Source organism: Phocoena sinus, chromosome 8 (genome assembly GCF_008692025.1).
Source record: "Phocoena sinus isolate mPhoSin1 chromosome 8, mPhoSin1.pri, whole genome shotgun sequence".
NCBI classification, from domain to species: domain Eukaryota; kingdom Metazoa; phylum Chordata; class Mammalia; order Artiodactyla; family Phocoenidae; genus Phocoena; species Phocoena sinus.
In genome coordinates this window covers 55,370,626-55,398,116 of record NC_045770.1, presented here as the reverse complement: position 1 = coordinate 55,398,116, position 27,491 = coordinate 55,370,626, and the positions used below count along the sequence as shown (strand labels likewise).

Genomic DNA, 27,491 nt, shown 5'->3' with positions numbered 1-27,491 from the left:
CTACTAACTTTAGATTTTATTTGTTCTTCTTTCTCTAGTTGCTTTAGGTGTTAGTTTAGGTTGTTTATTTGAGATTTCTCTTGTTTCCGGAGGTAAGATTGTGTTGCTTTAAACGTCTATCTTAGAACTGCTGTTGCTGCATCCCATAGGTTTTGGATCATCATGTTTTCATTTTCATTTGTCTCTAGGAATTTTTTGATCTCCTCTTTGATTTCTTCAGTGATCCATTGGTTATTTAGTAGCATATTGTTTAGCCTCCACGTGTTTGTGTTTTTTACAGTTTTCTTCCTTGTAATTGATTTCTAATCTCATAGCATTGTGGTCAGAAAAGATGCTTGATATGATTTCAGTTTTCTTAAATTTATCACGGCTTTATGGCGCAGCATGTGATCTATCCTGGAGAATGGGCACTTGAGATGAATATGTATTCTGCTGCTTTTGGTTGGAATGCTCTATAAATATCAATTAAGTCCACCTGGTCTGATATATCATTTAAGGCCTGTGTTTCCTTATTGATTTTCTGTCTGGATGATCTGTCCATTGATATAAGTGGGGTGTTAAAGTCCTGCACTGTTATTGTGTTACTGTTGGTTCCTCCTTTTATGGCTGTTAGCATTTGCCTTATATATTGAAGTGCTCCTATGTTAGGTGCATATATATTTACAATTGTTATATCTTCTTCTTGGATTGCTCCCTTGATCATTTGTAGTGTCCACCTTTGTCTCTTGTAACTGTCTGTCTTTATTTTACAGTCTATTTTGTCTGATATGGATATTGCTACTCCACCTTTCTTTCGATTTCTATTTGCATGGAATATCTTTTTCCATCCCCTCACTTTCAGTCTGTACGTGTCCCTAGATCTGAAGGGGGTCTCTTGTTGACAGCATATATGTGGGTCTTGTTTTTGTATCCATTCAGCTAGTGTATGTCTTTTGGTTCATTTGCATTTAAGGTAATTTGATTCATTTGCATTTAAGGTAATTACTGATATGTATGTTCTTATTGACGTTTTGTTAATTGTTTTGGGATTGTTTTGTAGTTCTCTCTTCTTCCCTTCTTCTTTTTTTCTCTTTTGATTTGATGACTAGTGTTGTGTTTGGATTCTTTTTTGTGGGTATCTCTATTGTAGAGTTTTGGTTTGTGGTTACCATGAGGTTTTGATATAGCTGTCTATATATATACAAGATTGTTTTAAGTTGTTGGTCTCTTAATTTCAAATGTGTTTCCAACATCCTGCATTTGTACCCTCTTCTCACCATTGCTGATTTTGTTAACATATTTGTGTGTGGATGGTTTCCCACCTTTACTGTATGTTTTCCTTTATCAGTGAGCTCTCCCATTTGTAATTTTCTTACTTCTAGTTGTGGGCTTTTCTTCTCTACCTAGAGAAGTTCCTTTAGCATTTGTTGTAAAGCTGGTTTGGTGGTGCTGAATTCTCTTAGCTTTTGCGTATCTGTAAAGCTTTTGATTTCTCCATCGAATCTGAATGAGAGCCATGCTGCGTAGAGTATTCTTGGTTGTAGTTTCTTCCCTTTCATCATTTTAGATATTATCGTGCCACTCCCTTCTGGTCTGCTGACGACTCAGCTGATAACGTTATGGGGATTCCCTTGTATGTTATTTGTTGCTTTTCCCTTGCTGCTTTTAATATTTTCTTTTTGTCTTCAATTTTTGTCAGTTTGATTAATATGTATGTCAGCGTGTTCCTCCTTGGGTTTATCCTGTATGGGATTCTCTGCACTTCTGGGACTGGGTGACTGTTTCCTTTCCCATGTTAGAGAAGTTTTCAGCTATTATCTCTTCAAATATTTTCTCAGGTCCTTTCTCTCTCTCTTCTCCTTCTGGGACCCCTGTAATGTGATTGTTGGTGCGTTTAACATTGTCCCAGAGGTCTCTTAAACTGTTCTCATTTCTTTTTCTTTTCTTTTTTTAAATAAATTAATTTTACTTATTTATTTTTGGCTGTGTTGGGTCTTCGTTGCTGTGCGCAGGCTTTTCTCTGGTTGCAGTGAGCAGGGGTTACTCTTCGTTGTGGTGCTCGGGCTTCTCATTGTGGTGGTTTCTCTTGTGGAGCGTGGGCTCTAGGCACACAGGCTTCAGTAGTTGTGGCACATGGGCTTAGTTGCTCCGTGGCATGTGGCATCTTCCTGGACCAGGGCTCAAACCCATGTCCACTGCATTGGCAGGTGGATTTTTTTTTTTTTTTTTTTTTTTTTTTTTGCGGTACGCAGGCCTCTCACTGTTGTGACCTCTCCCGTTGCGGAGCACAGGCTCCGGACGCGCAGGCTCAGCAACCATGGCTCACGGGCCTAGCCACTCCATGGCATGTGGGATCTTCCCGGACTGGGGCACAAACCCGCGTCCCATGCATCGGCAGGCAGACTCTCAACCACTGTGCCACCAGGGGAGCCCAGGCAGGTGGATTCTTAACCACTGTGCCACCAGGGAAGCCCTGTCCTCGTTTCTTTTCTCTTTATTCTGTTCTGTGGCAGTGATTTCCACCACTCTGTCTTCCAGCTCACTTACCCTTTCTTCTGCCTCATTTATTCTGCTATTGATTCCCTGTAGAGTATTTTTCATTTATGTTTTTGTATTGTTCACCTCTGTTTTTGTTCTTTAGTTCTTCTAGGTCTTTGTTAAACATTTCTTTTACCTTCTCAATCTTTGCCTCCATTCTTTTTCTGACATCTTGGATCATCTTTACCATCATTACTCTGAATTCTTTTTCAGGTAGATTGCCTATCTCCACTTCACTTAGTTGTTCTTCTGGGGTTTTATCTTGTTCCTTCATCTAGAACATATTCCTCTGCTGTCTCATTTTGTCTAACTTTCTGTGTTTATGGTCCCACAGCCTACAGAATTTTAGTTCCTCTTGCTTCTGGTGTCTGCCGCCTGATGCATGAGGCTGGTCTAAGAGGCTTCCTGGGAGGGACTGGTTCCTGCCCACTGGTAGGTGGAGCTGGGTGTTGTCTCTCTGGTGATCAGGGCCATGTCCAGGGGTGTGTTTACAGGCAGCTGTGGGCTCAGGAAGACTTTAAGCATCCTGTCTGCTGATGATTGCGGCTGTGTCCCTGGCCTTCTGGTTGTTCAGCCTGAGATGTCCCAGCATTAGAGCCTTCGAGCCGTTGGGTCGGCCAGGTCTTAGTGTCAAAATGGCAGCCTCCAGGACAGCTCATGCCAATGAGTACCCTGTACCTCCACCACAAGTGTCTTTGTTTCCACAGTGAGCCACAACCACCCCCCGTCTCCCCAGGAGACCCTCTAAGACCTGCAGGTAGGTCTGGCCCAGGCTCCTGTGGAGTCACTACTTTGCCCTGGGTCCCAGTGCATGTGAAATCTTGTGTGTGCCCTCCAAGACTGCAGTCTCTCTCTCCCCCAGTCCTGTGGAGTTCCTGTGATCAAACCCAGCTGGCCTTCAAAGCCAAATGCTCCAGGGGCTCCTCTTCCCGTTGCCAGACCCCCAGACTGGGGAGCCTGACATGGGGCTCAGAACTCTCACTCCTTTGAGAGAACTTCTGCGATACGATTATTTTCCAGTTTGTGTGTTGCCCACCTGGCTGGCATGGGATTTGATTGTATTGAGAATGCACCCCTCCTACTGTCTTGTTGTGGCTGCTTCTCTGTCTTTGGAAGTAGAATATCCTTTTTGGTAGGTTCCAGTCCTTTTTTGTTGAGGTTGTTCAGCAGTTAGTTGTGATTTTGGTGTTTTTGTGAGAGGAAGTGAGCTCAGGTCCTTCCACTCCACCATCTTGTCTGTGCATCTTGCTGTATTGTTAGTTCGTCTAGAAACTCTGCTCTAAAGGAGTAAGAGATCCACTCGTTTAGACCACAGTTTACAAACGTGTATGCTTTTATCTCCTGAGGACAGGATTGATGTGGTTGCTTTGTTTTTGATGGTGATGATGGTTTTCATGACACTTACGGTTCTGTTGGTTATTATGATGGAGGAATAAGGATGGAGATGATGGAAATGAGGGATGATGGTGGAGGGTAGTGATGGTGTAGGTGGTGGTAAAGGTAGTGATGATGATGGTGCTGCTGATGGTGGTGTTGGTGTTGGTAATGGTGGTGATGATAGTAGTGGTGGTTTGGGTGTTGGTGAGCTGATATTCAAGGAGAATGTATTAGTACAGCCATATCAGTTGCTGAAATTCCAAAATACTTTGAACTAGTTGGAAAACGTCTACTGCCTTCAAGGTGCACAAGACCCTTTCCCTATTGCCCCTGCTGCCATAGCCCTGGGGAGCCCCAGGCAGGCAACACTGGGGCCGCCATGCACCAGCCTCAGACAGAAAGGGGGCAAATGCTCAGTGCCCATCTGGCTCTCTGCAACCTCTGCATTATGGCTCACTGGTTGTTCAATGCCTTGACTGTCCCCAGGGGGTGTAGTGATGGTGATGGAGGTAGTGATGCACCCCGTTCCTCTGATAGTCTCCAGCGGTACCCAGGTCCCCCATTCTCCAGGGCAGCCCTTTCTCATCAGGCTGAGAAGGTAGTGGCTGACCCATTACCAATGGGCTGGCTGGTCCCTCTGGGTCAGCTCATGTGCCCCTGGGCAGAGTCCAGCTCTGTGCTGGTGCTGAGGAAACCCAGGAGCAGGTGAGTATGGCCCTGCCCTTGCGGTGCTCATGGCTCCGCCAAGCAGACAGGAGGAGGTCCTAGTGAGTCAGGGAGAGCACAGGGTCCCGATGGCAAGGGTCTGAAAGCTACAGGATGCAGGGCCTGGGGGCTTTGGTGGCCCGGAATGGCTTCCCAGAGCATGTATAAATGAGATCTCCCCACACCTAGGAGGATGACTTGGCCGAGCTGGCCTCCCAGCAGTACTTTGTGGACTACGGCTCCGAGATGATCCTGGAGCGCCTCCTGAACCTCGTGCCCACCTACATCCCTGACCGCGAGATCACGCCCCTGAGGACGCTGGAGAAGTGGGCCCAGTTGGCCATTGCTGCCCACAAGAAGGTCAGAGGGCTGGGGTTTTGAAGGAGGGGCTTTCTGATGACCTGGCTGGAGGGTAAGGACCTGAGCAATCAAAGAGGTCACAGCTCTTACCTGACATCTGTCTGTCCATGGGGCTGGGAGGACAAGGTGGCACCCTTGACCTCCTGGCTCCCAGCAGCCTTTCTCCACCATGGATATCAGTTCACTTGTGTTTTCTGCCCTCTACTCTGCACTGGGCGCCAGGGACACAGAGATGGATCAAATCTAGCCCCATGGCCTCATGAGGGAAACCATGGGTCCATGGGCACTGGGGGTCCCAGCTCCTGGCCTCCCACCAACGCTTATTAGTGCTACAGCTCAGGCGAGTTGGTGCATGCTGGAGGAGCTTCTAGGAAGTGCACCTCCTTTCCCCTAAAAGAGCTCTGGCCCAACTTCCTGCCTGGGGAATTTGAGGTACTGGCCCCCTCTGCCTCTTGTTTAAGGCCCCAGGCCCATAACCAGCCCTGAGTAGCTCCCTTCTAAGCTAAGAGACCCGCCCCAAGTAGAGCAGGGGTGCCCTGGTTGGGGTGGGGGACCCTGGCTGCTGGAGGGGACCCATGGGCCTCCCCATCTCCAGGCCCTGGTTGTATAAGAGCAGAATCCTCTTTGCACACAAGTTGCCAAGGGCTCCAAGATCAGTGTGTCTCAACCCCTACGCCACGTGGCCTCTTCCCTAACCCAGGAGCCCCATGTGTCTCCCCCTGAGCTCTTTGCCTCCCCTTGAGCTGCCCACAAGTCTCCACCTGTACCCGAATGCTCCCTGCACCCCCTGTGCTTCTAGGCCTGGCTCACCCCCGAGAACCTCCCTGTCCTCAGCCCCCTCCAGAAGAGATGCATGTACTCCCTCCCCCACTCTTTCTGTTCTTGGCCACCTCCTCTCCCTCACCCCTCACACTTGGTTAGCTGCTGAAGCCCATCCATTCCACCTGCCAACGGCTCCAGCCTCCATCCCCACCTCCACTCCTCTGCCTTCCCTGGGTCCTCGGTGTGCACTGCCAATGTGTATGTGGCACCTGACATGTTCTGGGTTGGGTGCCATCACTCATGAATTCCCTTTGTTTTGGGTGCTTGCCATGTGCCGGGCACTGCACCAGGCCCTGGAGACACAGCTGCGAGTGCAACAGATGTGCCCCCTGCCCTCTCAGAGCCCGTGACCGAGCTCGTGTGTCTCCCCACTGGACTGTAGTGCCCTGGCCTGTGCGTTCCAGAGCCCTGGCCCCGGCCTCTTGTAGAGTGGACAGGTCCGAATTAGCATGATTATTAGGGTCAGAGGAGTAAAAACATTTTATTTTGAAATAATTTCAAACTTACGAAAAAGTTGCAAGTTAAAAAGCTAGGCCTGCTGTGTACAGTATACACTTCACCTAGACTCACCAGATGTTAACGGCCCTCTTCGTGCATGGAAATGTGACAGCACAGGGGCTGGCACACACACAAGTCTTCATCTATGTTTGTGTTCATAGATGATAAAAACCATGAGTTCATTCTGATCCCTCCAATTCTACTCCAATACCACCAAGTTCTTATTAAAGCTCGGCAGAATATTTTTAGATAATAAAACATCCGTGCCTTAATTTCTTGCCAGGAGCACTGCATTATTCCCCCATCTGCTTGCCCACTCCAGGCTCCAACCCTTCTCTACCCTGCAATCTTCCTAACTCCCAAGTTTACCTGTCAGTTTCCACTAAGAGACCAGCCTCACAGTGGTGGCCTCGCCCATGGTTCTCTGTGACCTGGCTCCTACTCACCGGTTTCCCACTCCCTCTTCTTGGTCAGGCCTGGCACCCCCCCCGGCCCCATCCTTAGCCACTCACGTTCCTGTTCCCAAAACTCCTTCCCTGATCCCTGCCCTTGTGCCTTGCACATGCGCCGGCTGGGATCGTGGGCTTTCTTGTCACTCTGCTGAATTGGGAGCTCCCTGAGGGGGGACCCATGTTCCTCTAGCAAGTGCTCACTGCTGTTGATGGAATCGGAGGAAGATGGAGTGACGGGGAGGCTGTGGGCTGGGGGGGTGGGGTGAGGCCATGGTGTACACGAGGACACGGTGGCCTGGGGCCCACTTCTGACTTGCAGACAGGGACATTTGATTTCCAGACAGAGCTTGTGCCAAGTCTTTTGTCCCCTGTCCCTCTCTGTGCCCTTCCAGGGGATTTATGCCCAGAGGAGAACTGATGCCCAGAAGGTCAAAGAGGATGTGGTCAACTATGCCCGCTTCAAGTGGCCCTTGCTCTTCTCCAGGTTTTACGAAGCCTACAAGTTCTCAGGTACCCCTCAGCCCACCTGCCTCCCGTCCCTCCCTCGATGGCTCTGGTCCGTGGCAGAGGGAGGGGGATGGCCTGAGCCAGACTCCCCAGTCAGCCAGCCTCCTGCCCGCAGGGTTGCTTGGCCTCCAAGTCAATGTGCTGAGTGGGTCCTGCCTCCCTGCAGCCCAGTAGGGCTCCGTGGCACATAGTAGGTTCTCAGCAACACACTGGGTCAAACAATTGAGTATTATGATCATTAAAGCACCTACTATGTACAGAAGAGGGTGGCCCAGAGCACAGGCTGGGCCGAACCCGTGAAGCTGAGAGTAGATGCAGCCGACAAACCTGCACTGGCCACTTGCTGAGCCAACCTCAGGCCACTGGTACCAGGCACCTGCTCCATGCCAGGCCCTGTGCTGGTGGTGGCTTCACAGAACCACCAAATATCAGGTTCGAGGGAACGCTGGGGCTCAGTTTGTCTGACTCTTCCCCGTATCCCACCATACCGCACGGCAGGGACTTGTCCCAAGCTGCACAGACCAGGGGCAGGAATGCGGCCTCAACCCAGTTCCTTAATCCAACACTCTCTTCCCACCGCACCTGGGGTTTCGGCTTGTAGGGAGGTTGTGTTCTCCGAGCCTCAGTTTCCCCATCTGTAAAATGGACGTCAACATACCCCACCCTGGCCACCTCCCTGGTGGTTATGAGGATCGAGAAGGGCTGGGTTCGGCAGCGGGCAGGTGCCCTCTCAGTGCCTCTGTCTCTGCCCCAGGCCCCAGCCTCCCCAAGAACGACGTCATTGTGGCCGTCAACTGGACGGGCGTCTACTTCGTGGATGAGCAGGAGCAGGTGCTTCTGGAGCTGTCCTTCCCCGAGATCATGGCCGTGTCCAGCAGTAGGTTAGTCCGGCCCCCACTCCCCGCGTTAGTGCAGGGCGGGGACTTGTGAAGACCAGTGGCAGGGATGGGACTCAAACCCGGGGTCCTGATTCAGCACTTTCTGAAGTGAGGAGGGGCAGATGGAGACACAGGCAGACACACAGGGAAGGAGAGAGCTCCCGGGGCTTTTCTGCGGGTCATGGGGGCCTTTGAAGGAAACCTAACAGAGGACATCACCAAGGTGCAGAGACACGCAGTGGCCTGTCCTGGTCGCATGTGACTGAGCAGTATGTGCTGCACCCTGCAGACCCCTCAGGCACCTTCCTCCCTATAGGGTGGGGGGGGGGGGGGCGGATATTTCCAGCACATTCGTGGCTGTTCTGGGATGGGCACGGGTGGTTAGGACAGTCGGGGACAGTCGAGCGTGTACAAAAAGCTGGCCTGAGATTCAGGCCTCCGTGTGGGACTCACCTCCATGCCCTCATCTCTAAAATGGAGGTCTTAACTTTCCATCAGTACAGTGGTGAGGAATACATGCAATAATTGATAGGAGAGCTCTTTGTAAACTGAGAAGTGCAGTGCACATGGGAGCAACGTTGGGAGTGGGTCCTGGAATGGACTGGCATTCCCAGCAGTGCCTCCTCCCCGCATCTGGGGCTTGTAGGAGTGTCTCTGGGCTGTGTCCGATGTGGGCAGGGGTTGGGTCACGTCCAGCTCGGACCAGGCACGTGGGATGCAGTGGTGACAAGATAGTCCTTGTCCTCTTGCAGCTTCACTTGAGAGGGGAGATGGGCATCGAATAAGCCATTGTAAAGTAGGGGCCAGTGTGCTGAGGGCTATGGGAAGGCAGGGAGGGCTTCCTGGAGGCAGTGGTTTCTAGGCTGAGCCCTAAAGGGTGAGTGGGAATTAGACAACAAAGGGGAAGTGAGCTCCCCCTGCAGGCCTCCCAGGACCATGTGTGACTTTGGCCTGGCCGTGGCTGACTCAGGCTGAGCTGTGGCTGCCTGGGCCCCATCTCACCCTGGCTGGGCCGGCCTCTTTCTGGCTGGGCCACATCTGACTAGGCTGGCCTTGGTCTCCTTCAGGGAGTGCCGTGTCTCGCTCTCGCTGGGCTGCTCTGACCTGGGCTGTGCTGCATCTCACTCGGGCTGGGCAGGAGTGACCCCGACTGGGCCCTGTTCTCCATGTTGGTCCTGCAGGGGAGCGAAACTGGTAGCCCCCAGCTTTACGCTGGCCACCATCAAGGGGGATGAGTACACCTTCACCTCCAGCAATGCTGAGGACATCCGTGACCTGGTGGTCACCTTCCTGGAGGGGCTCCGAAAGAGGTCTAAGTATGTGGTGGCCCTGCAGGACAACCCCAGCCCTGGTGAGTGGCTCCTGGCACGAGATGCCAGTCCCTGGGGTCAGGGTGTTAGGCAGATTACGTGCCCTGGCCTTGGCCTGGCGTTCAGGATCACTAGAGCCTGTTACCCATTCTTCCCCAGACACCTTCGGTTCCAGCTGGACCAAATAGCTCAACCCTGTGCCTTCGATCAGTGCCCTGCGGGGAACCTTCCTCCCTCTGGTCTTAAATACCTATTACTTGCCAACTTCTCCAGATGAGATCAGGGGTTTCTCCTCAGTGTTCCCCCAATACCCACCATCTTCAAATGATGACAGTGGTAACAACTATGGACCGTGCATCCCCGGGCCTTATAGGTCCCGAGCAGAGCGTGAGAAAGAGACGAAATGAACCCAGCCCTGCCCTCAGTGGGGAGGGGGTGGGAGCAGACAGTGACCATTCCTGTGATAATGCAGTGACCCGGGAAGCCCAGAGGCTGTGGGAGCCTGGGATTCGGGGAGGACGTATGTGTGAACAGATCGTTTGGGGCAGAGAGGAGAACCGAGCAGAGGCTGGAGGGGGCAGGTGTGTCTGGGAACTGTGGGCAGTTTGTTTCGGCTGGAATGGGTGAGGTGAGGCAAGGCGGGAGGGGCAAAAAGTGAGGCAGAAGACGTCAGGAAGGCCATCTGCCAGCAACAGGCCTGTAGCGTGTCGAGGAGTGTGGGATTCCTTTTAGGGCAGTGGGGAGCCACGGAAGGCTTCTGAGCTGGGAAGTGGCCCCCTCCGATGGCTGTCTGAGTTGGGGGTTGTGCAAGGTAGAGGCAGAGCGGCTGCTGAGCAGATATGGGACAGGGCCTCAGTTCCAGTGGGGAGGAGGGGCTTACAGGTCATCAACCCAAAGAGAGGTGTTCCAACCCAGCCTCTCTCTCCACCCCCATGTGGCCCTGCTCACCCATGCCTTCCAGCGGGCGAGGAGTCAGGCTTCCTCAGCTTTGCCAAGGGGGACCTCATCATCCTGGACCATGACACAGGAGAGCAGGTCATGAACTCAGGCTGGGCCAATGGCATCAATGAGAGGACCAAGCAGCGTGGGGACTTCCCCACCGACTGCGTGTATGTGATGCCCACTGTCACCATGCCACCGCGGGAGATTGTGGTACGTGGCCCGGGGTGGGGCACATGCATGGGAGGCTCCCCTGGCCCCTCCTTGTCTTCTTCCCACATAAAATGGAGTGAGGGGTTACAGTAGATTCATGCTTTGCAGCTTCTGTGAAGATGATCTGGGGGTCTTATGGGACCATAAACTGAAAGTTGGCGGCAACTACCAAATGTATGCCAGGTGGAGAGGGACCTAGAAATTGCATCAGGGGAGGAACTGTCCAGGGGTTAGGGGATCAGAGAAGAGTGGCCTAGGGGATGGGGGTGGGGGTACAGGCTTGCACTGTCCAGAAAGGCAGTGAGGGCAGAGATGGGAAGTGAGGCCCTGCTTCCTCTGGAGCCCCTTGAGCCAGCACTGAGGACTCGGAGCCCAGCTTTCCAGGCAGCTCCAGAGCCAGGCTCTGTTGACGGGGCAGTTCTCACACTGCATCCGCTGCCTTGTCCAGGCTTTCTGACTGACCCAACTTAGTTCAGACACAGGGCACCAAGGGAAGAGTCCTAAGGCCAGCATGATGGAGGCAGTGGTAATGTCAGAGATCCCCCAGGAGGAAAGGTGTTCCCAGGGTCAGAATGGGGCACAGGGCCCACCCCCAGACCCACTTAAGGCGGCTCTGGGCTTTACCATGTTGATCCAGGGGCCCGGGGTACAGATCCAGGGGCACCTGACCTCAGCTCCCCGTCTCTCGGTCTCTAGGCCCTGGTCACCATGACCCCCGACCAGAGGCAGGACGTTATCCGGCTCTTGCAGCTGCGAACGGCAGAGCCTGAGGTGCGCGCCAAGCCCTACACGCTGGAGGAATTTTCCTACGACTACTTCAGGTGACGGGGGAAGGGGAGAGAGGGCCCCAGGACAGGGAGCTGCAGGCTTCTGCTACCCTCTGGTCTGCGTGCTGGGGTTGCTTTGCGGTGTCCCCGTCTGTGAGCAGTGCCCAGGTCAGAGGGAACCAGAGGGCAGTTTCAGTCCATCGAGATGATGCTTCTCATGTTGTGTCATCTTATCCTTCCTTCATTTAAGATACTGTGACTGCGCCCACCCTAGGTGGAGTCCTGGGCACTCCTGACTCAAGGCTGTACCTGCCTCACCGATTCACAGTCCTGGTGGGGAGACAGGCATGAGACCAGGCGGCTGTTATTCTGTGCGCCCAGTGTTGTGATGGAGATGCTGGGTCGGGGTGGAGATGGAGGCTTCGTGGAGGAAGTGGTGTCTGAGCTAAGCTGGGGCGGGGGTGGGGGGGGTGGGGGGGTGCGGGGTGAGCCGGGTGGAGGAGCGCCACAGCTGGAGCAGAGCAAGCAGAGAGAAGCAGGCGCGAGCAGGCCGGGGAGGCGGGCAGGGCTGCCGGGGCACAGCCAGCCTTGTTAGTATCTCCGTCTGTTGGCTGAGAAAGTAAGGCCCGGGCAGGGCTGGTGACTCATCCCACGTCACGCAGCTCAGCAGGGAAGCCTGTTCTCTCCGCTCCGCTTCCTACACGGGGCGGGATGGGGCTGGAGTCTCACAACCTGGCCGTCAGTGCGGACTGTCCTGTGATGTGCAGGCCCCCACCCAAGCACACGCTCAGCCGCGTGATGGTGTCCAAGACCCGCGGCAAGGACCGGCTGTGGAGCCACACGCGGGAGCCGCTCAAGCAGGCGCTGCTGAAGAAGATCCTGGGCAGCGAGGAGCTCTCGCAGGAGGCCTGCATGGCCTTCATCGATATCCTTACCCTCAGGGGTGGGGGGGGGGGCATGGAGGGTCAGGCAGGGGCCACGGGGAGGGGGCGCCTAGGGCAGGGGAGGGCTGGGCTGGGCCTGGCCTCTAGGGTTTTTGTCTAGACACTTCCTTCCTTCTGAGGGGCCCAGCTGGGGCCTGGGCAGACGCAGGGGGATACTGACGGAGTGCCTCTCTCTGTGTGCCCGGCACCTTACAGCGTGCAGGGGGCTGCCTCACCCATTGTCTCCTCACACCCTGTCACTTGGTTGACGGATGTATATCGTGCCATGTGCTGGGCCAGGCGTGGAGACACGGCGGTGAGCAGACCCAGTCCCTAGCCTCGTGGTGCTCATAGTTGAGAGTGGAGATGTGCTGATTGGGGTCAGTGCTGTGATGGGACCCGACAGCACATTGACCTGACTTGGCCTTGGAGGAGGGCAGGGAGGACTTCCTGGAGGAAGTGATATCTAGGCTGGAGACTGGGTAGGCCTTGGCCAGTCAAAGGGGAGATGGGTGGGGAATGTTCTTGACAGAGGGAGCAGCATGTATAAAGGCCCTGAGGCAAAACAGAGCAGGGCTGTTTCAAGGGCAGAAATTAACTCAGCACAGCTAGAGGCTAGAGTTCAAGAAGGGAATCCCAAGATGTGGGCTGATGGATGAAAGTTTCCCAAGGCCTGTTAAGAAGCTTGGGCTGTGTCCTGCGGTGCAGCCATGGGGAGCCACTGGGGCAGGGGGTGGCATGGTTAGATCTGTGATTTGGAAAGTTCATTCTGGTTGCTGTGAGGACTCTGGTAGTGGGGCTGGGGCCTGGAGCACGATGGCTAGTGAGGAGGTGGCCAGAGGAGTTGAGGAGAGAGGGTGGGCAGTGGGCATGGAGAGCAGTGTGGGCAGATTATGCCCATTTCCTGGGTGAGTAGCCTGAGGCCCAGGGCCACATGATCAGGGGTGGCAGACCCTGTTGGAGAGTGTGGTCGCCTGCCTCCCGGGCCATTGTTCCCCGACTGGTCACAGCCTTCCTTGACAGCTCCTCACCCGTGCTCAAGTACATGGGTGACTACCCGTCCAAGAGGATGCGCTCCGTCAATGAGCTCACAGACCAGATCTTCGAGGGTGCCCTGAAGGCTGAGCCCCTCAAGGACGAGGTGTACGTGCAGATCCTGAAGCAGCTGACTGACAACCACATCAGGTAAGGCGGGATGGTGGGAGGGTGAGGGGCAGGCCCCCCCACCCCTAGTGCTAACAGCTGAAGGTAATCGTAAAGGTCCTCCTCCCACTGTGAGCTCACTCCCTGCTGAGGCAGCGGCTGGCTCTGCCTGGGAACAGTCCTTCTTCACTCAGAGCAGGAAGCTGTCCTCAGGCCCCCTCATGTCCTAGCTCTCCCTCAAGGCCCAAGGAAGAGGGTCAAGAACCAAGAGGTGGTGGCTGCGCCCTCAGTGTCTGTCCTCCCCGCAAGTTGAACAGCCCCAGCTCCTCCTCATTTCCCGCTGCTCTCTGCCTGAGCCTCCTCTGGATACCCCTCCCTAGCCCAGATGCCACTGTCTGCCTACAGGTGCATCTCATGAGCACTTGTCCCATCCCTGGCTCAGGCTGAGCTGGCTGTCAGTCAGAAGCTCTGGATAAAAACTTTCATGGGGGCTTCCCTGGTGGCGCAGTGGTTGAGAGTCCGCCTGCTGATGCAGGGGACGTGGGTTCGTGCCCCGGTCTGGGAGCATCCCACATGCCGCGGAGCGGCTGGCCCCGTGAGCCATGGCCGCTGAGCCTGTGCGTCTGGAGCCTGTGCTCCGCAACGGGAGAGGCCACAACAGTGAGAGGCCCGCGTACCCCGAAAAAAGAAAAAAAAAAAACTCTCATGGGCTGGGGGTGTTGGACCCCAGAGGGTGTCACCGCCTCCCTGATGGCCCAGACCATGGCAGGAGGGGGAAGTCAGGCACATGCTCACCTCAGAGCCTGAGAGAAGCCCCACCCTCTCCCTTTATTCCCAGACTTCCAACTCCCTCCCTAGCTTTGTCACTCTCTACATCTCTTATACAAGTCTACCATTGGACCATGCGTCAGATCTTTTCGCACATTCTGTGCCCACAGCCAGGAAAACCTTTCTTCTCCTTTGCATATCAGAATTTGCCTCAGTCTTCAAAGCCTAGATCAAATGCCACCTCCTCCTAGAAGCCCTCCAGGCTTCCCTCCTGACAGACTGAAGGAGCTCAGAGTAGTGCCTGAGGGAGTCCCGGGGCTGGTCTAACATAGTGCTACTCAAATAATAGACGAGTTAAAGAGCTGCTGCTGCCATAATATAAATCACACACTGCTTCCGTCATAGGAAAGTCTTTCTAAGAAAAAAAAAATCTTAGAGTGCTTGGTGACACAGCTGATTTTTATTCTGACACAAGCACCTTACCTCCACCTGACTAGTAAGTGTGCGGCCTGGGGTGGGGTTGGCAGACCAGACTTGGAGTAGCACTAATGGGATCAGGCTGTCAGCAGGGTGGGTCCGTGTTGGTCCTCAGACAGGGGTGGGGGTGAGGGCAGGCATGTGCTGCCGTGTGAGGAGCTGAGGCGTATTGGCCCGCGGTACCTCTTCCTGCAGGTATAGTGAGGAGCGGGGCTGGGAGCTGCTCTGGCTGTGCACAGGGCTCTTCCCGCCCAGCAACATCCTCCTGCCGCATGTGCAGCGCTTCCTGCAGTCCCGCAAGCACTGCCCACTCGCCATCGACTGCCTGCAGCGGCTCCAGAAAGCCCTGAGGTACAGGAGGGGCTGCAAGGGGCAGAGGGGGCAGTGGGCATAGTGCGTGGCGGCAGGCACTGGGATGGGCCTCCGGCCACCCTGGCTTGTGAGATGAGTCCCTTGGGGATGCTGAGGTCCTGACCCATCTCTGGGGTTGGGACCCATCTTTGGGGTCCCACAGCTGCCAGGTTGACAAAGGTGGCTGTGCCCATTCTGGACAGTTTGAGAGTCTGGTTGCTCAGAAAGTTATTTTCTCATACCTTCAAGTCTGCTGGGGAGGCAGACACCTGGGCCACACTCCATACTCTGCAAAGCCCACTTGTACCCTTTGCTTCATTCGGTCCCCTCCACATCCCTATCTGGTGGGTACCATTATCGTCTCATTTTACAGATGAGGAACTAGAGGCTTGAGAGTTTGTCACCTGGAAGGAAGTGGTGGCTGGGGATTAGGCCTGGGTTTGCCTGTCTCCAAAGTGCCCTCTGCTCTCTGCTCCCCACTCCCCATGGCCCCAAGAATCTGCTGCCTCCTGACTTGCCCCCCTTCCGCCCCCCCCCCCCCCCCGCTCCCCTGGTTTTCAGAAACGGGTCCCGGAAGTACCCCCCGCACCTGGTGGAGGTGGAGGCCATCCAGCACAAAACCACCCAGATTTTCCACAAGGTCTACTTTCCCGATGACACAGACGAGGTGAGGGACTCTGGCTTCTTGGTCTGTGGGTGCCCCTGAAGGACCAGGCTCCCTCGGGGACACGGGGCAGCCCTGATGTCTCTTCCCCACCACTCCCACCTTTTCCCCCATCCTCCTGCCCCTCAGTGGAGTCGGGGCTCAGTCAAGAGGCCACAGACTCCTCGGGTCAGGAGCCCTGGGGCTCCTGGTTCAGCCTCTCACTTCCTTGATCAGCTTCCTTGAGAAGGTCACCCCTCCCTCTCTCTGAGGAGCCTCTGCTTTAGAGAAACGTGCTTTCTCCCTCTGAGCTGAGCTCTGTGTTGATGTCATCTCCCTGATGCCAGCTCTGTTCCTGGGCACAGGCCTGCCTGCTCCGCAGCCCAAGACCGCCCCCGTTGCCCCGAGCCCACTCTCCCGCAGACTAACACTTCCTTCCTTCTCACCTGACCTGAGTGTGAGTCCCCTCCACCGTGGTCCCCTGGGCAAAAGTCCTATTTGTCTTCTTGTCATGCCCATTTGGTCAGGCTGGCTCCTGATCTACACCCCTTGCTCCATCCCAGCACAGCACCTCATTCAGATAAACAAGACCAACAGTGAAACTTTCGGTTTGAAAAGCAGTTTAAAAACTTGTCTAGAGATTAGAGACTCAGAAATACCACTATGGGATCCTAGTCACAAGGACAGAAAAACTTCCTAAAATCTTTTCCTGTCCCCTATGGAGGGTTGCATGGAGCACCCCCCCACCCCTCAAATCGCACTCCTCCCTCACCTGAGCTTCCCCAGGACCTCCCATCCCTCTCAAGCCCAGTCTGGGCTGCTTCCCAGTTCTTGACTCCTCACCCTTTCTGGAGTTTGCTTTCTCCTTCCTCCAGTTTCTCTCCTTCCAATCACCCTGTCCCTTCTGTGCTCCCTTGGCCTCTGCCATCACTCATGCTTGTACAGCTGGGCCCAGGACCCTGGAGGCCAAGGCTTAGTCCCGCTTGAAGGGTTGGGAAGGGCACAATCTGGGAAGACCCAGACAGGAGTTGCTTTTCCTTCTTTAAAAAAATAATTATTTATTTACTTTTAATTGAAGTTTAGTTGACGTACAATATTATATGAGTGGCAGCTATACAACACAGTGATTCACAAATTTTAACGGCGGTGTTCCATTTGTAATTATCATAAAATATTGGCTATATTCCCTGTGTTGTGCAGTATATCCTTGTAGTTTGTTTATTTTATACAGAGTAGGTTTTATACTTCTTCCTTTTCTTAAGCATGGTGCCCAGCTCTGGGGAAGCCCCCTCAGAAGGAGGGTGTCTTGCATGGGAGGGGGCTCCGTCTAGCTGGAGGCACAGCCACAGGGATGCGAGAGGCCCTGCCAGAGGCAAGCAAGTGTTCCCCCGCCACCCCTTCCCCCAGGCCTTCGAGGTGGAGTCCAGCACCAAGGCCAAGGACTTCTGCCAGAACATCGCTGCCCGGCTGCTCCTCAAGTCCTCCGAGGGATTCAGCCTCTTTGTCAAAATTGCAGATAAGGTGGGTCGGGGGGGCCACTGATTGCTTATCTGCCTGCTCTTGGTCTGTCTCGTGGGAAATTTGGCTGGCGCCCTGGGAGCTCATGGGGCAGCGGGGGTGGGGACAGAGACAGGAGGGACGGGGAGAGGAAGAGGCCCTCTTGCACACGCCATCTGAGTGTGCCCGTCTCTTCCTTACATCCCTGCAATGGCCCCCTTACATGCAGCAGCTATGCCTACATCTCTCTCAGGCATTGCACAGCCTGGCCACAGACCTCTTGGGAGCATCTGTGCTCTGGACACACTAGGCTCCTCGCCCTGCCCCAATACACATGTACTTTCCAGAGGTGATTTGACTGGTCCCTCAGCTGCCACGCTGAGGTCAGTTCGCCTCTGAAAAAGCCCTTGAAGGGAGGATGACCATCCCCACCTAATAGACCACAAACCTGGACTCAGAAGTGTTAAGTGACTTATCTCAGGTCACACAGCAGGGACTCAGATCCAGGTAGGTCTGACTCTGAAGCACAGGCCCCTGCCTTCACCCCACATTGCCCCCCGCCCCATTTATGTCCACGGGAGTCAAAGGCCCAGCTTGAAAGCCCCTTCCCATGGGGGGGCTTCCCTGACCCTTGCAGGCAGGTCAGGTGCTCTCTCCTGTCGCTCACCCACAGTTGCCTGTGCATCCATGTCTGTCCCTGTGCCAGACACTGTGACCCAGAGGTGATCTCAGTGAGGTCCTGGACCCAGCGGGGCTTAGAGCCTGTGGGAGGAGCAGGACACGGATACCAGAGAATGTCCAAAGCAGGGACTGGGCCCCTTTCTCGGCCTTTTTTCCAGGGTCCTAGAGCAGCAATCAGTGACTCTGAATGACTGAAGGGAGTCACTGTCACTGGACAGAGACACTCAGCAGGCACAGTCGGGGCAAGATGGGGTTGATACATGGACACCCCCCCCTCTGGCTGCGAGCAGGAGTTCTTCTGGAGAAGGGGCTGCCGGGGAGGCCTTGGGTGGGAAAGTCAGAAAACTCAGTATTGCTCCAGTTAAAATGATTGGACTAGAATGGCCATGTCCCTAGGTCATCAGCGTTCCTGAGAATGACTTCTTCTTCGACTTTGTACGACACCTGACGGACTGGATAAAGAAAGCACGGCCCGTCAAGGATGGTAACGTGAGGCTGAGTCCTGGGATCATCCGAGGCCTGGGGCCAGCAGGTCCTGGCTCGGGGCCATACCTGAGTGCCACCTGGGTGGGGCCCGAGTCAGGCCTTCCTCCAGGGCTGGTGCTGGGCCGGACACCCTTCTGTGCTGGGATCTTCTGGGTGACCAACTGCCCTCTACCACAGGAATCGTGCCCTCGCTCACCTACCAAGTGTTCTTCATGAAGAAGCTGTGGACCACCACGGTGCCAGGGAAGGACCCCATGGCCGATTCCATCTTCCACTATTACCAGGTGAGCTGCCCAGAGCCTCTCTGCTGTGGTTGCCTGCTGTCCTTGCCAGGGGAGGGGCAGCAGCTTGGACTGGAAGCCATTCCTGCTGGGGTCTCTGGAGGTGCCCAACCTCAGATCCTTCTCCTTCCCAACCCTCCAGCCCTCGGGCTGAGCTCTCAGGCCCTTCCCTTGGTGAGGGGCTATGCTCTGGATTTGGGATTCTGCTGGTACACCTGGGTCTGTAGACGTTTTCCAGCAGGGCATGGGCCTGCGGGAAGCCAGCAGGGTGGCTCACAGGCTGAGCCTCTAGCACGTGTCTGGCAGCTTGTACTCGTTCTGTCCTCCCAACAACCCCCAAGAAGGCATGCTGTTCCCATTTTACAGAGAAACACTCAGATCGAGTGATGTAATTAGGATCACAGGGCTGAAGGAACTGGGGTTTGATTCCAGGTCTTCACGACTGCAGCCTCAGTGGTCTCTTCCGAGGTGGCCGTTTACCGTTCTGTGGGACAGACAGACCAGGATGCTGGGAGGGGCGCCAGTGGTGGGGAAGGCAGCTGCCCTGGTAGAGAGAACCCTGGCCTGGAAGCCAGAAGGGCCGCCTTCCTTCAAACCCAGGATCTTCCTCTCCCCTTTCCCCTTTGCCCCATGTTGCCCGTTTAGCAAGTGGCACCATTAACTCCCAGCTCCCCCAAGGCAGAAACCTGAGTCAGCGTGGACCTCTCCCATGTCCCAAATCACTCACCTGAAGACTTTACCTCCCGAATATCTCTTATCTCTGAAACGCATTCACGTCTCTCCATCACCACCTCCACCAACTTGGGGCGGTCCACCATCTTTCATCTGGAAGAAGCCCATAACCTTCTCTCTGATCTCCTCCCTCTGCCTTTTTAAATCTGTAAAGCACTGAATCTGTGTGACATAATGCTGTTTCCCCGTACTGTGCCTTCCCCCCTTGGGGAGCAGTGTCAGCTGAGGTTGGGGAAGCAGGTGGGCCCAAATGTGGGGTAAAGTAGTAGGCCCGGCCTCACGTTGGCGGGGGGGTGCTTAAGGGAAGGAGCCCACTTCCTCCAGGTGCCTCCACTGCCTGTGACCCGCTCTGTCTCTGGCAGGAGTTGCCCAAGTATCTCCGAGGCTACCACAAGTGCACGCGGGAGGAAGTGCTGCAGTTGGGGGCACTCATCTACAGGGCCAAGTTTGAGGAGGACAAGTCCTACTTCCCCAGTATCCCCAAGCTTCTACGGGAGCTGGTGCCCCAGGACCTCATCCGGCAGATCTCGCCTGACGACTGGAAGCGGGTGACCGTGGGGGAGACAGTGGGAATAGGGGCCCCCTGAATGGTTCTCTGGGTACCCCAGGGTCAAGGGGGCAGGTGCTGGACAGCAGCCCAGGGAAGTATCTCTTGTGGCCACTTGGCAGTAATTTGCCCTGTCCTGGTTACCATGGTGACCGGATTTTAATCGATACTGTTTGTCCTGCTTGCTTTGGGGAGGGAAGGGCTGTCAGGAGTCCATTAACTGGTATAAGTGGGGAGGCTTCAGAGCCTCCAGGGCCCCTGGCAGCTGCTGCCAGTGCAGATGGGGCAGGAGTGGCAGGGGAGAGGACTCTGACCCCCCGCTCCCCCTGCAGTCCATCGTCGCCTATTTCAACAAGCACGCAGGGAAGTCCAAGGAGGAGGCCAAGCTGGCCTTCCTGAAGCTCATCTTCAAGTGGCCCACCTTCGGCTCAGCCTTCTTCGAGGTGAAGGTATGCCGTGGGTGCGTGCTTCTCAGAGAGGACGAGGGGGAACCAGATGGTACAGAGACTCCTCCCCCTGACTCTGGGAAACGGCAGTGGTCTCTGCCACCTGCCTGGCAAGGAAAGGAGGAAATGGCCCTCAGCTCTGTCCCAGCTAGGTGTCTCAGCTAAGTACTGGGCCCTGGGCTTAGTCCTGGGACACTGAGGGGCCATTATCTCAGCCTGGCAGGGGAGGCAGATGTGTACAAAGGCCAGAGTAATGCAGGACGATCTGCACCGTGACAGTGGGGTGGCAGAGCCTGGGAGGCCCAACCAGACAGCAAAGGCTGAGGCGGCTTCCTGGAGGAGGCAACGCTGAGCTTTCCAGGGAGACCTTGAAGGGAGGGTTCCTGGCAGACGGCCTGGCACGAGCAAAGACCCAGAGGTGTGAGAGCTCAGGCCTGGGCAGGAAGTGCGAGTGGGTGAGTGTGGCTCGGCGGGGGTGTGAGGCGAGCAGGAGAGGCCGGTAGGGTTCCTCCTGCAGGTGGTACCCAGCCTGGATGGTTTTGCACAGGGATGATTGATGGGGCCAGAGCCCACTCTGACTTCAGGGCTGGGGTGGATCTGAGGGGCAGGGCCAGAGGCAGGAGAATGGTGAAGTGGCTGGGGCGAGGGGATAGGTCAGGATGGAGAGGCGGGGAATGGCCTTGCTACACACTGAGGAGGGGGCCCCTTTGAGAAGCCTGGCTGTGCAACAAAGAGAGAGGTAGGTAGGTACACCTGGAGGCAGGTGTAGGGTTCAAGGAGGCTTTTTAAAGATGAGGGGCTTTAGGGCTGAGAGAGAGCAATAGCAGAGACTCCTAGAGAAGCAGGACAGAAGGGCTGAAACTGCTACCGGGCTGGTTGGGGACCCGTGAAGGGAGTTGGGGTAGCTCTGGGGGCCCAGCAGAGGTATTGCTAGAAACCATGAGGTTGTGGCAGGACCATGAGCACCAGTGCACCCCTGGCATTACGCAGGCAGCAGGAGAGGTAGACTTAAGCCCAGCTGGGGGCGGCTCCCCACCTGATGTCTCTGGCTTTTTTTTTTTTTTTAACTAGCAAACTACAGAGCCAAACTTTCCTGAGATTCTCCTAATTGCTATCAACAAGTATGGGGTCAGCCTCATTGATCCCAGAACCAAGGTGAGCAGCGACAGGGAAGAGGAGGCGGGGGTGGGCCTCTCTTTGCACTTCTGACAAAGGCCCCCAGACTCAAACCCCGAGAGACCCTATCAGCCACCACCATCCTCGCTTCATCCACCCACCTGGCCACACATCTTGAGAGGCTGACCGTGTTTGCTGCGTCTACTTCCTTACCTCTCATCTCTCCATCAAAACTGCTGAGTTACTAACAAAGCCCTCGCTACTAAATCCAGTCACTCTAGTGCTTGGCCTTTCAGCATCACTGGATACTTCCAAGCACTTCCTCCCAGAATGCTCTCTGTCCATACTGGTCAGGGTGGGAGGCTCTACTGGAGTAACTGCTGCTCAGGTTTGTGGGCCGGAGCAGTTCCTACCGAGGGGGCCAGGAGACAAGTCCTACCACTGACACAGGAGGGTACAACGGGGGCTGTTGGCGAAGGGGGCAATGACCCCCATCTTCCCCGTGGCTCCGTGTGCCCACTTTCCTGGTTTTCCTCATATCCCCCTTGGTCTCCTTCTCAGGCACTTCCCTGGGCTTCTTCTCTACCCAGCCCACACACTGTGTTCCCTCAGTCTGTGTCGTCTTGTCTCCCCCCTCCAACTCTGCTGGACCATCTCATCTGTGACCACAGTTTCAGTTCCTTCAGGCTCTCCGATTTACAGTTCTGGGCCCCATACACCTGACGGCCTCCTGGGCTTCCTTAGTTGTCCCACCAGCCGGCCCCACCCAAGACCTGGAGGGGGAAGGCATGTGCTTCCCACAGCAGCTCCATAGCACAGCTGGACTCTACCCTCTGCTCCTTTTCTCGTCTGAGAGTCTGAGGTCCTTCGCGTGGGTGGTGTCTGTGGGCTGGAGCTGAGGGGTGAGGCCAGACGGTCCAGGCCGTGCAGCTTCAGACTCTCTCTGCTCCCCTAGGACATCCTGACCACCCACCCCTTCACCAAGATCTCCAACTGGAGCAGCGGCAACACCTACTTCCACATCACCATTGGGAACCTGGTGCGCGGGAGCAAACTTCTCTGTGAGACGTCACTGGTGAGAGCTCTTCCTTCCAGGCCTGGCGGGCTCCCCTGTCTCACCTGCGGCTTCAATTAAGGGACACACAAATTAGCACCTTAATGTGAGGTCGCAACAGCTTAGAGCCCTAGATGTCTGGCTGGATGAATCCAACCCTTCAGCCGTGTGGCTGGGGAGACTTAAGTAAGTCCAGAGGAGGGGGCAGGATCTGCCTTTGTCTGGGCTTCTTCTGTCCACTGCAGTTTGCTAGGAGCTGTGTCCTGGGTCTGAGTGGGCGGCCGTGTCCTACATCTGTTTCTCTTCTTGCTGCTGTTTCCAGGGCTACAAGATGGATGACCTCCTGACTTCCTATATTAGCCAGATGCTCACGGCCATGAGCAAACAGCGGGGCTCCAGGAGTGGCAAGTGAACAGTGGGGAGGTGGTGCTGGCTCTGTGCCTGCTCTCTAGGCAGCAGCTGGCTCAGGACCGTCGGCTACCTCTGCAGCCGGGGGAAGACCTTTGCCATCGAGGCAGGGAGGCTGGCCACCACTGACTGTACCATCGTGGCCTCTGACCCTTCTTCCGGTGCAGTGGCCTCACCGGGATGCAGAACTCCCCTCCATCCACCCCTGAAGCACCCGGTTGGTTCTAGTCCTGGCTTGCTGTGGCCTTCCCAGTTGTAAAACCCTGTGCTCCTTGGATGCCCTTCTTAGCTCAGACTAGCCCTACGATGTGACCTCTTTTGACTTTCTGTGCACCACCAGGAAAGGTAACCAAGAGGACTACCTAGTTCTTCATGCTGGAAACAACCAACCAAGATTGTTCTGAAGCCTAAGGGACTGGCTTCATTCCCCTAAGTCCGGGAGCCTCAGCTGGGGTGAGGGCAGACGGACCACTTTTATATATTACAGTGTGAGTGAGTGCTGAGCCCCTGCTCGAGGCTCCCCGATCACCTCAGGCATAAAGCATGTGTTCCATCTTCTGGCCCTGTAGTGTCTTTGCTGGGGGAGGGGTGGGGGCAGGGTGTGGGGCCAGGACAGGGCCCTTTGGGGGAGTGGCCCTCGCATCCTGCCAGAAACATCTCCTGGGCTCATCAAGAAACCTCCAAGAACCTCAGGAACCACGCTGCCTTGGGATGAATCCTTACGTCCAGTGGGTGCCTGTAAAATATTACTTTGTGACCTGGATGGAACATACAAGTTTGGACAGGACCTGGGCAGGTCCGGGGGTGGGGGATTCAGGCAGGGAAGGTGTGATCTGGGGGTGGGCATGCTTCTGGGCTGTGGCTGGGATGAGCACCTAGAGAAATGACAGGGGAGAGGTTGGCATGTTTTGTGGTCTGTCCTCAAGGCCCCCCCTGGTACTTCAGCACAGCCAGCCCAGCTCCACTTGCCCTCACTCACTCAAGGGTCTGGGGTCACCTGCATGTAGGTGACAAACCACTCCACAGGGCGTGCTAATCCTGTTCTCTCCAGAGGCCTGTGCGGGAGGTGGAGGGGCTGTCCGGTGAAATGGAGGCCCCAAACCAGACAGCCCTGCTTTCTGGGAGGGCAGCCCTGCCCCACCAATGTTCACATGACTCCACAGGCAGCCCGGGATAAAGCTGAGCCCCAAGGAGGGTGCTGTGGTGTCCTCCCTACACATCATCAAATACATGGAAATATGAGCCCTGGAGGAGTGTGAATACCTGACGGGCACATAATGGAACACAACTTGCTGCTTCTAACGCTGGGCTCCCAGACAGGTATTCTCAGCTCTAGTTTCCTATCAAGACCAAATGCCTTTGGGTGGACATGGGATTATGCCCATCACCCCACTGGGGAATCAGCCAATGACAAGCTATTAGGAAGCACCCACTGCACACTGTACGACAGGATGTGCGTGTGGGATGAGATCTTCACCCCCAACGTGTGCCCATGCCACCTCTCCTTCTCTGACTCACTTTGTCACACATCCCCTAGTCTTTGTCAGCCTGAGTGACCACAGAGGGTCTAAAGATTGCATCGCTTACCTTCGGAGTTCCTGAGAGGTTGCCTTTTTTTAGTAAACATCTTTATTGGAGTATAATTGCTTTACAATGGTGTGTTAGTTTCTGCTTTATAACAAAGTGAATCAGTTATACATATACATATGTTCCCATATCTCTTCCCTCTTGCTTCTCCCTCTTTCCCACCCTCAATATCCCACCCCTCTAGGTGGTCACAAACCACAGAGATGATCTCCCTGTGCTATGTGGCTGCTTCCCACTAGCTATAATACGTCGGGTAGTGTATATATGTCCATGCCACTCTCTCACTTTGTCACAGCTTACCCCTCCCCATATCCTCAAGTCCATTCTCTAGTAGGTCTGTGTCTTTATTCCTGTCTTACCTCTAGGTTCTTCATGACCTATTTTTTCTTTTCCTTACATTCCATATATATGGGGTAGCATACAGTATTTGTTTTTCTCCTTCTGACTTACTTCACTCTGTATGACAGGCTCTAGGTCCATCCACCTCACTACAAAAGACCCCAAATAGCCAAAGCAATCTTGAGAACGAAAAATGGAACTGGAGAAAGCAGACTTCCTGACTTCAGACTATACTACAAAACTACAGTAATCAAGACAGTATGGTACTGGCACAAAAACAAATATAGATAAATGGAACAGGATAGAAAGCCCAGAGATAAACCCACGCACATATGGTCCCTTATCTTTGATAAAGGAGGCAAGAATATACAGTGGAGAAAAGACAGCCTCTTCAATAAGTGGTGCTGGGAAAACTGGAAAGCTACATGTAAAAGTATGGGATTAGAACACTCCCTAACACCATACACAAAAATAAACTCAAAATGGATTAAAGACCTAAATGTAAGGCCAGAAACTATCAAACTCTTACAGGAAAACATAGGCAAAACACTCTATAACATAAATCACAGCAAGATCCTTTTTGACCCACCTCCTAGACAAATGGAAATAAAAATAAACAAATGAGACCTAATGAAACTTCAAAGGTTTTGCACAGCAAAGGAAACCATAAACAAGACCAGAAGACAACCCTCAGAATGGAAGAAAATATTGGCAAATGAAGCAACTGACAAAACTTACAAGCAGCTCATGCAGCTCAATATCAAAAACACAAACAACCCAATACAAAAATGGGCAAAAGACCTAAATAGACATTTCTCCAAAGAAGATATACAGATTGCCAACAAACACATGAAACAATGCTCAACATCATTAATCATTAGAGAAATGCAAATCAAAACTACAGTGAGATATCATCTCATGCCAGTCAGAATGGCCATCATCAAAAAATCTAGAAACAATAAATGCTGGAGAGGTTCTGGAGAAAAGGGAACCCTCTTGCACTGTTGGTGGGAATGTAAATTGATACAGCCAGTATGGGGAACAGTATGGAGGTTCCTTAAAAAACTAAAAAGAGAACTACCATACCACCCAGAAATCCCAGTACTGGGCATATACCCTGAGAAAACCATAATTCAAAACTCTAGAGTCATGTACCAACATGTTCATTTCAGCTCTATTTACAACAGCCAGGACACGGAAGCAACCGAAGTGTCCATCAACAGATGAATGGATAAAGAAGATGTGGCACATAGATACAATGGAATATTACTCAGCCGTAAAAAGAAACGAAATTGAGTTATTTGTAGTGAGATGGATGGACCTAGAGTCTGTCATACAGAGTGAAGTAAGTCAGAAAGAGAAAGACAAATACCGTATGCTAACACATATATATGGAATGTAAGAAAAAAAATGTAATGAAGAACCTAGGGGTAAGACGAGAATAAAGACACAGACCTACTAGAGAATGGACTTGAGGATATGGGGAGGGGGAAGGGTAAGCTGTGACAAAGTGAGAGAGTGGCATGGACATATATACACTACCAAACATAAAATAGATAGGTAGTGGGAAGCAGCTGCATAGCACAGGGAGATCAGCTCTGTGCTTCGTGACCACCTAGAGGGGGATAGGGAGGGTGGGATGGAGGGAGACGCGAGGGGTAAAGGATATGGGAACATATGTGTATATGTGACTGATTCACCTTGTTATGAAGCAGAAACTAGCACACCATTGTAAAGCAATTATACTCCAATAAAGATGTAGAAAAACAAAAAAAGAACGTAGCTAGTCCCAATTAGTACATATTGTGTGATCCGATTTATATGAAATGCTTGAAACAAAAATCTCCAGAGACAGTAAATAGGTTAATGGCTACATAGGGCTGGGAGGGTCAGGAAGCCAGTTGGGTGGGGAGTGACTGATAATGGGTATAGAGTTTCTTTTTAGGATAATGAAAGTGTTCAAAATTGATTATGGTGATGGTTGTACAACTCGATATACAAAACTCATTAAATTACATACTTTAAATGAGTGAATTATATAGTGTGTGAATTATATCTCAATAAAGTTATTTTTTAAAAGGAGGGTGATCTCTATGGGAACTTAAGGATAACAGTAATGCCACTCATTTGGGTAACACTTAATTTTTTTCCAAGTTCTTTTTGATCCATATGGCACCACTAAGATACATGCAGTATGAATGTTCTAATTTACAATTTAAAGATAAATAATTTGAGGCATATTGATTTCCCCAAGCATACATTTGCATGTATTCTCTACCAGTGAATGTCAATTCCTGGGGTGAGTGAAAAACATCTTAGATATTCCAATTGTTGTGGCTTTCCAAATGGCCACTGTACATAAACAGGTATATAGTATAACTATGGTATCAAATTTTATGTGATTAGGAAGCAATGTCTTAAAAGGCTCCTGGGGCAGGTGGGGGCGAGTGGAGACAATGAAAAAAAAGTTGAGAAACACTGCCTTAGTGGTACAGCAAAGAAAATAAGTCAGATCTCCTAAGCATCCCAGGCCTGTGTTACTTCCATTAACGTGTGTGTGTGTGTGTGTGTGTGTGTGTGTGCGTGTTCTAAATCTCAGGGGTTTTAATGCAAAGGTGATCATATTTTCTAGGACAGTAACAATTTCACATGATTTTATTTTTCCTA

The 27,491-nt window shown here is 53.4% G+C and overlaps 1 protein-coding gene across 1 annotated transcript in view; it reads left to right on the top strand.

Moving 5' to 3' along the window:
• MYO7A (myosin VIIA) overlaps positions 1-23,453 on the top strand; it is a 103,994-nt gene extending 80,541 nt beyond the window's left edge. Inside the window, exons 32-49 of the mRNA XM_032641629.1 lie at positions 4,789-4,959; positions 7,124-7,241; positions 7,993-8,119; positions 9,298-9,467; positions 10,388-10,578; positions 11,275-11,399; positions 12,113-12,270; positions 13,300-13,453; positions 14,852-15,007; positions 15,569-15,674; positions 17,058-17,171; positions 18,225-18,312; positions 18,492-18,598; positions 19,690-19,875; positions 20,207-20,323; positions 21,392-21,475; positions 22,392-22,511; positions 22,813-23,453. Coding sequence (XP_032497520.1) covers positions 4,789-4,959; positions 7,124-7,241; positions 7,993-8,119; positions 9,298-9,467; positions 10,388-10,578; positions 11,275-11,399; positions 12,113-12,270; positions 13,300-13,453; positions 14,852-15,007; positions 15,569-15,674; positions 17,058-17,171; positions 18,225-18,312; positions 18,492-18,598; positions 19,690-19,875; positions 20,207-20,323; positions 21,392-21,475; positions 22,392-22,511; positions 22,813-22,902 — 2,382 coding nt within the window. The 3' untranslated portion in view covers positions 22,903-23,453. The remainder of the gene's footprint in view (positions 1-4,788; positions 4,960-7,123; positions 7,242-7,992; positions 8,120-9,297; positions 9,468-10,387; positions 10,579-11,274; positions 11,400-12,112; positions 12,271-13,299; positions 13,454-14,851; positions 15,008-15,568; positions 15,675-17,057; positions 17,172-18,224; positions 18,313-18,491; positions 18,599-19,689; positions 19,876-20,206; positions 20,324-21,391; positions 21,476-22,391; positions 22,512-22,812) is intronic.
• The last annotated feature ends 4,038 nt before the right edge of the window (positions 23,454-27,491 follow it).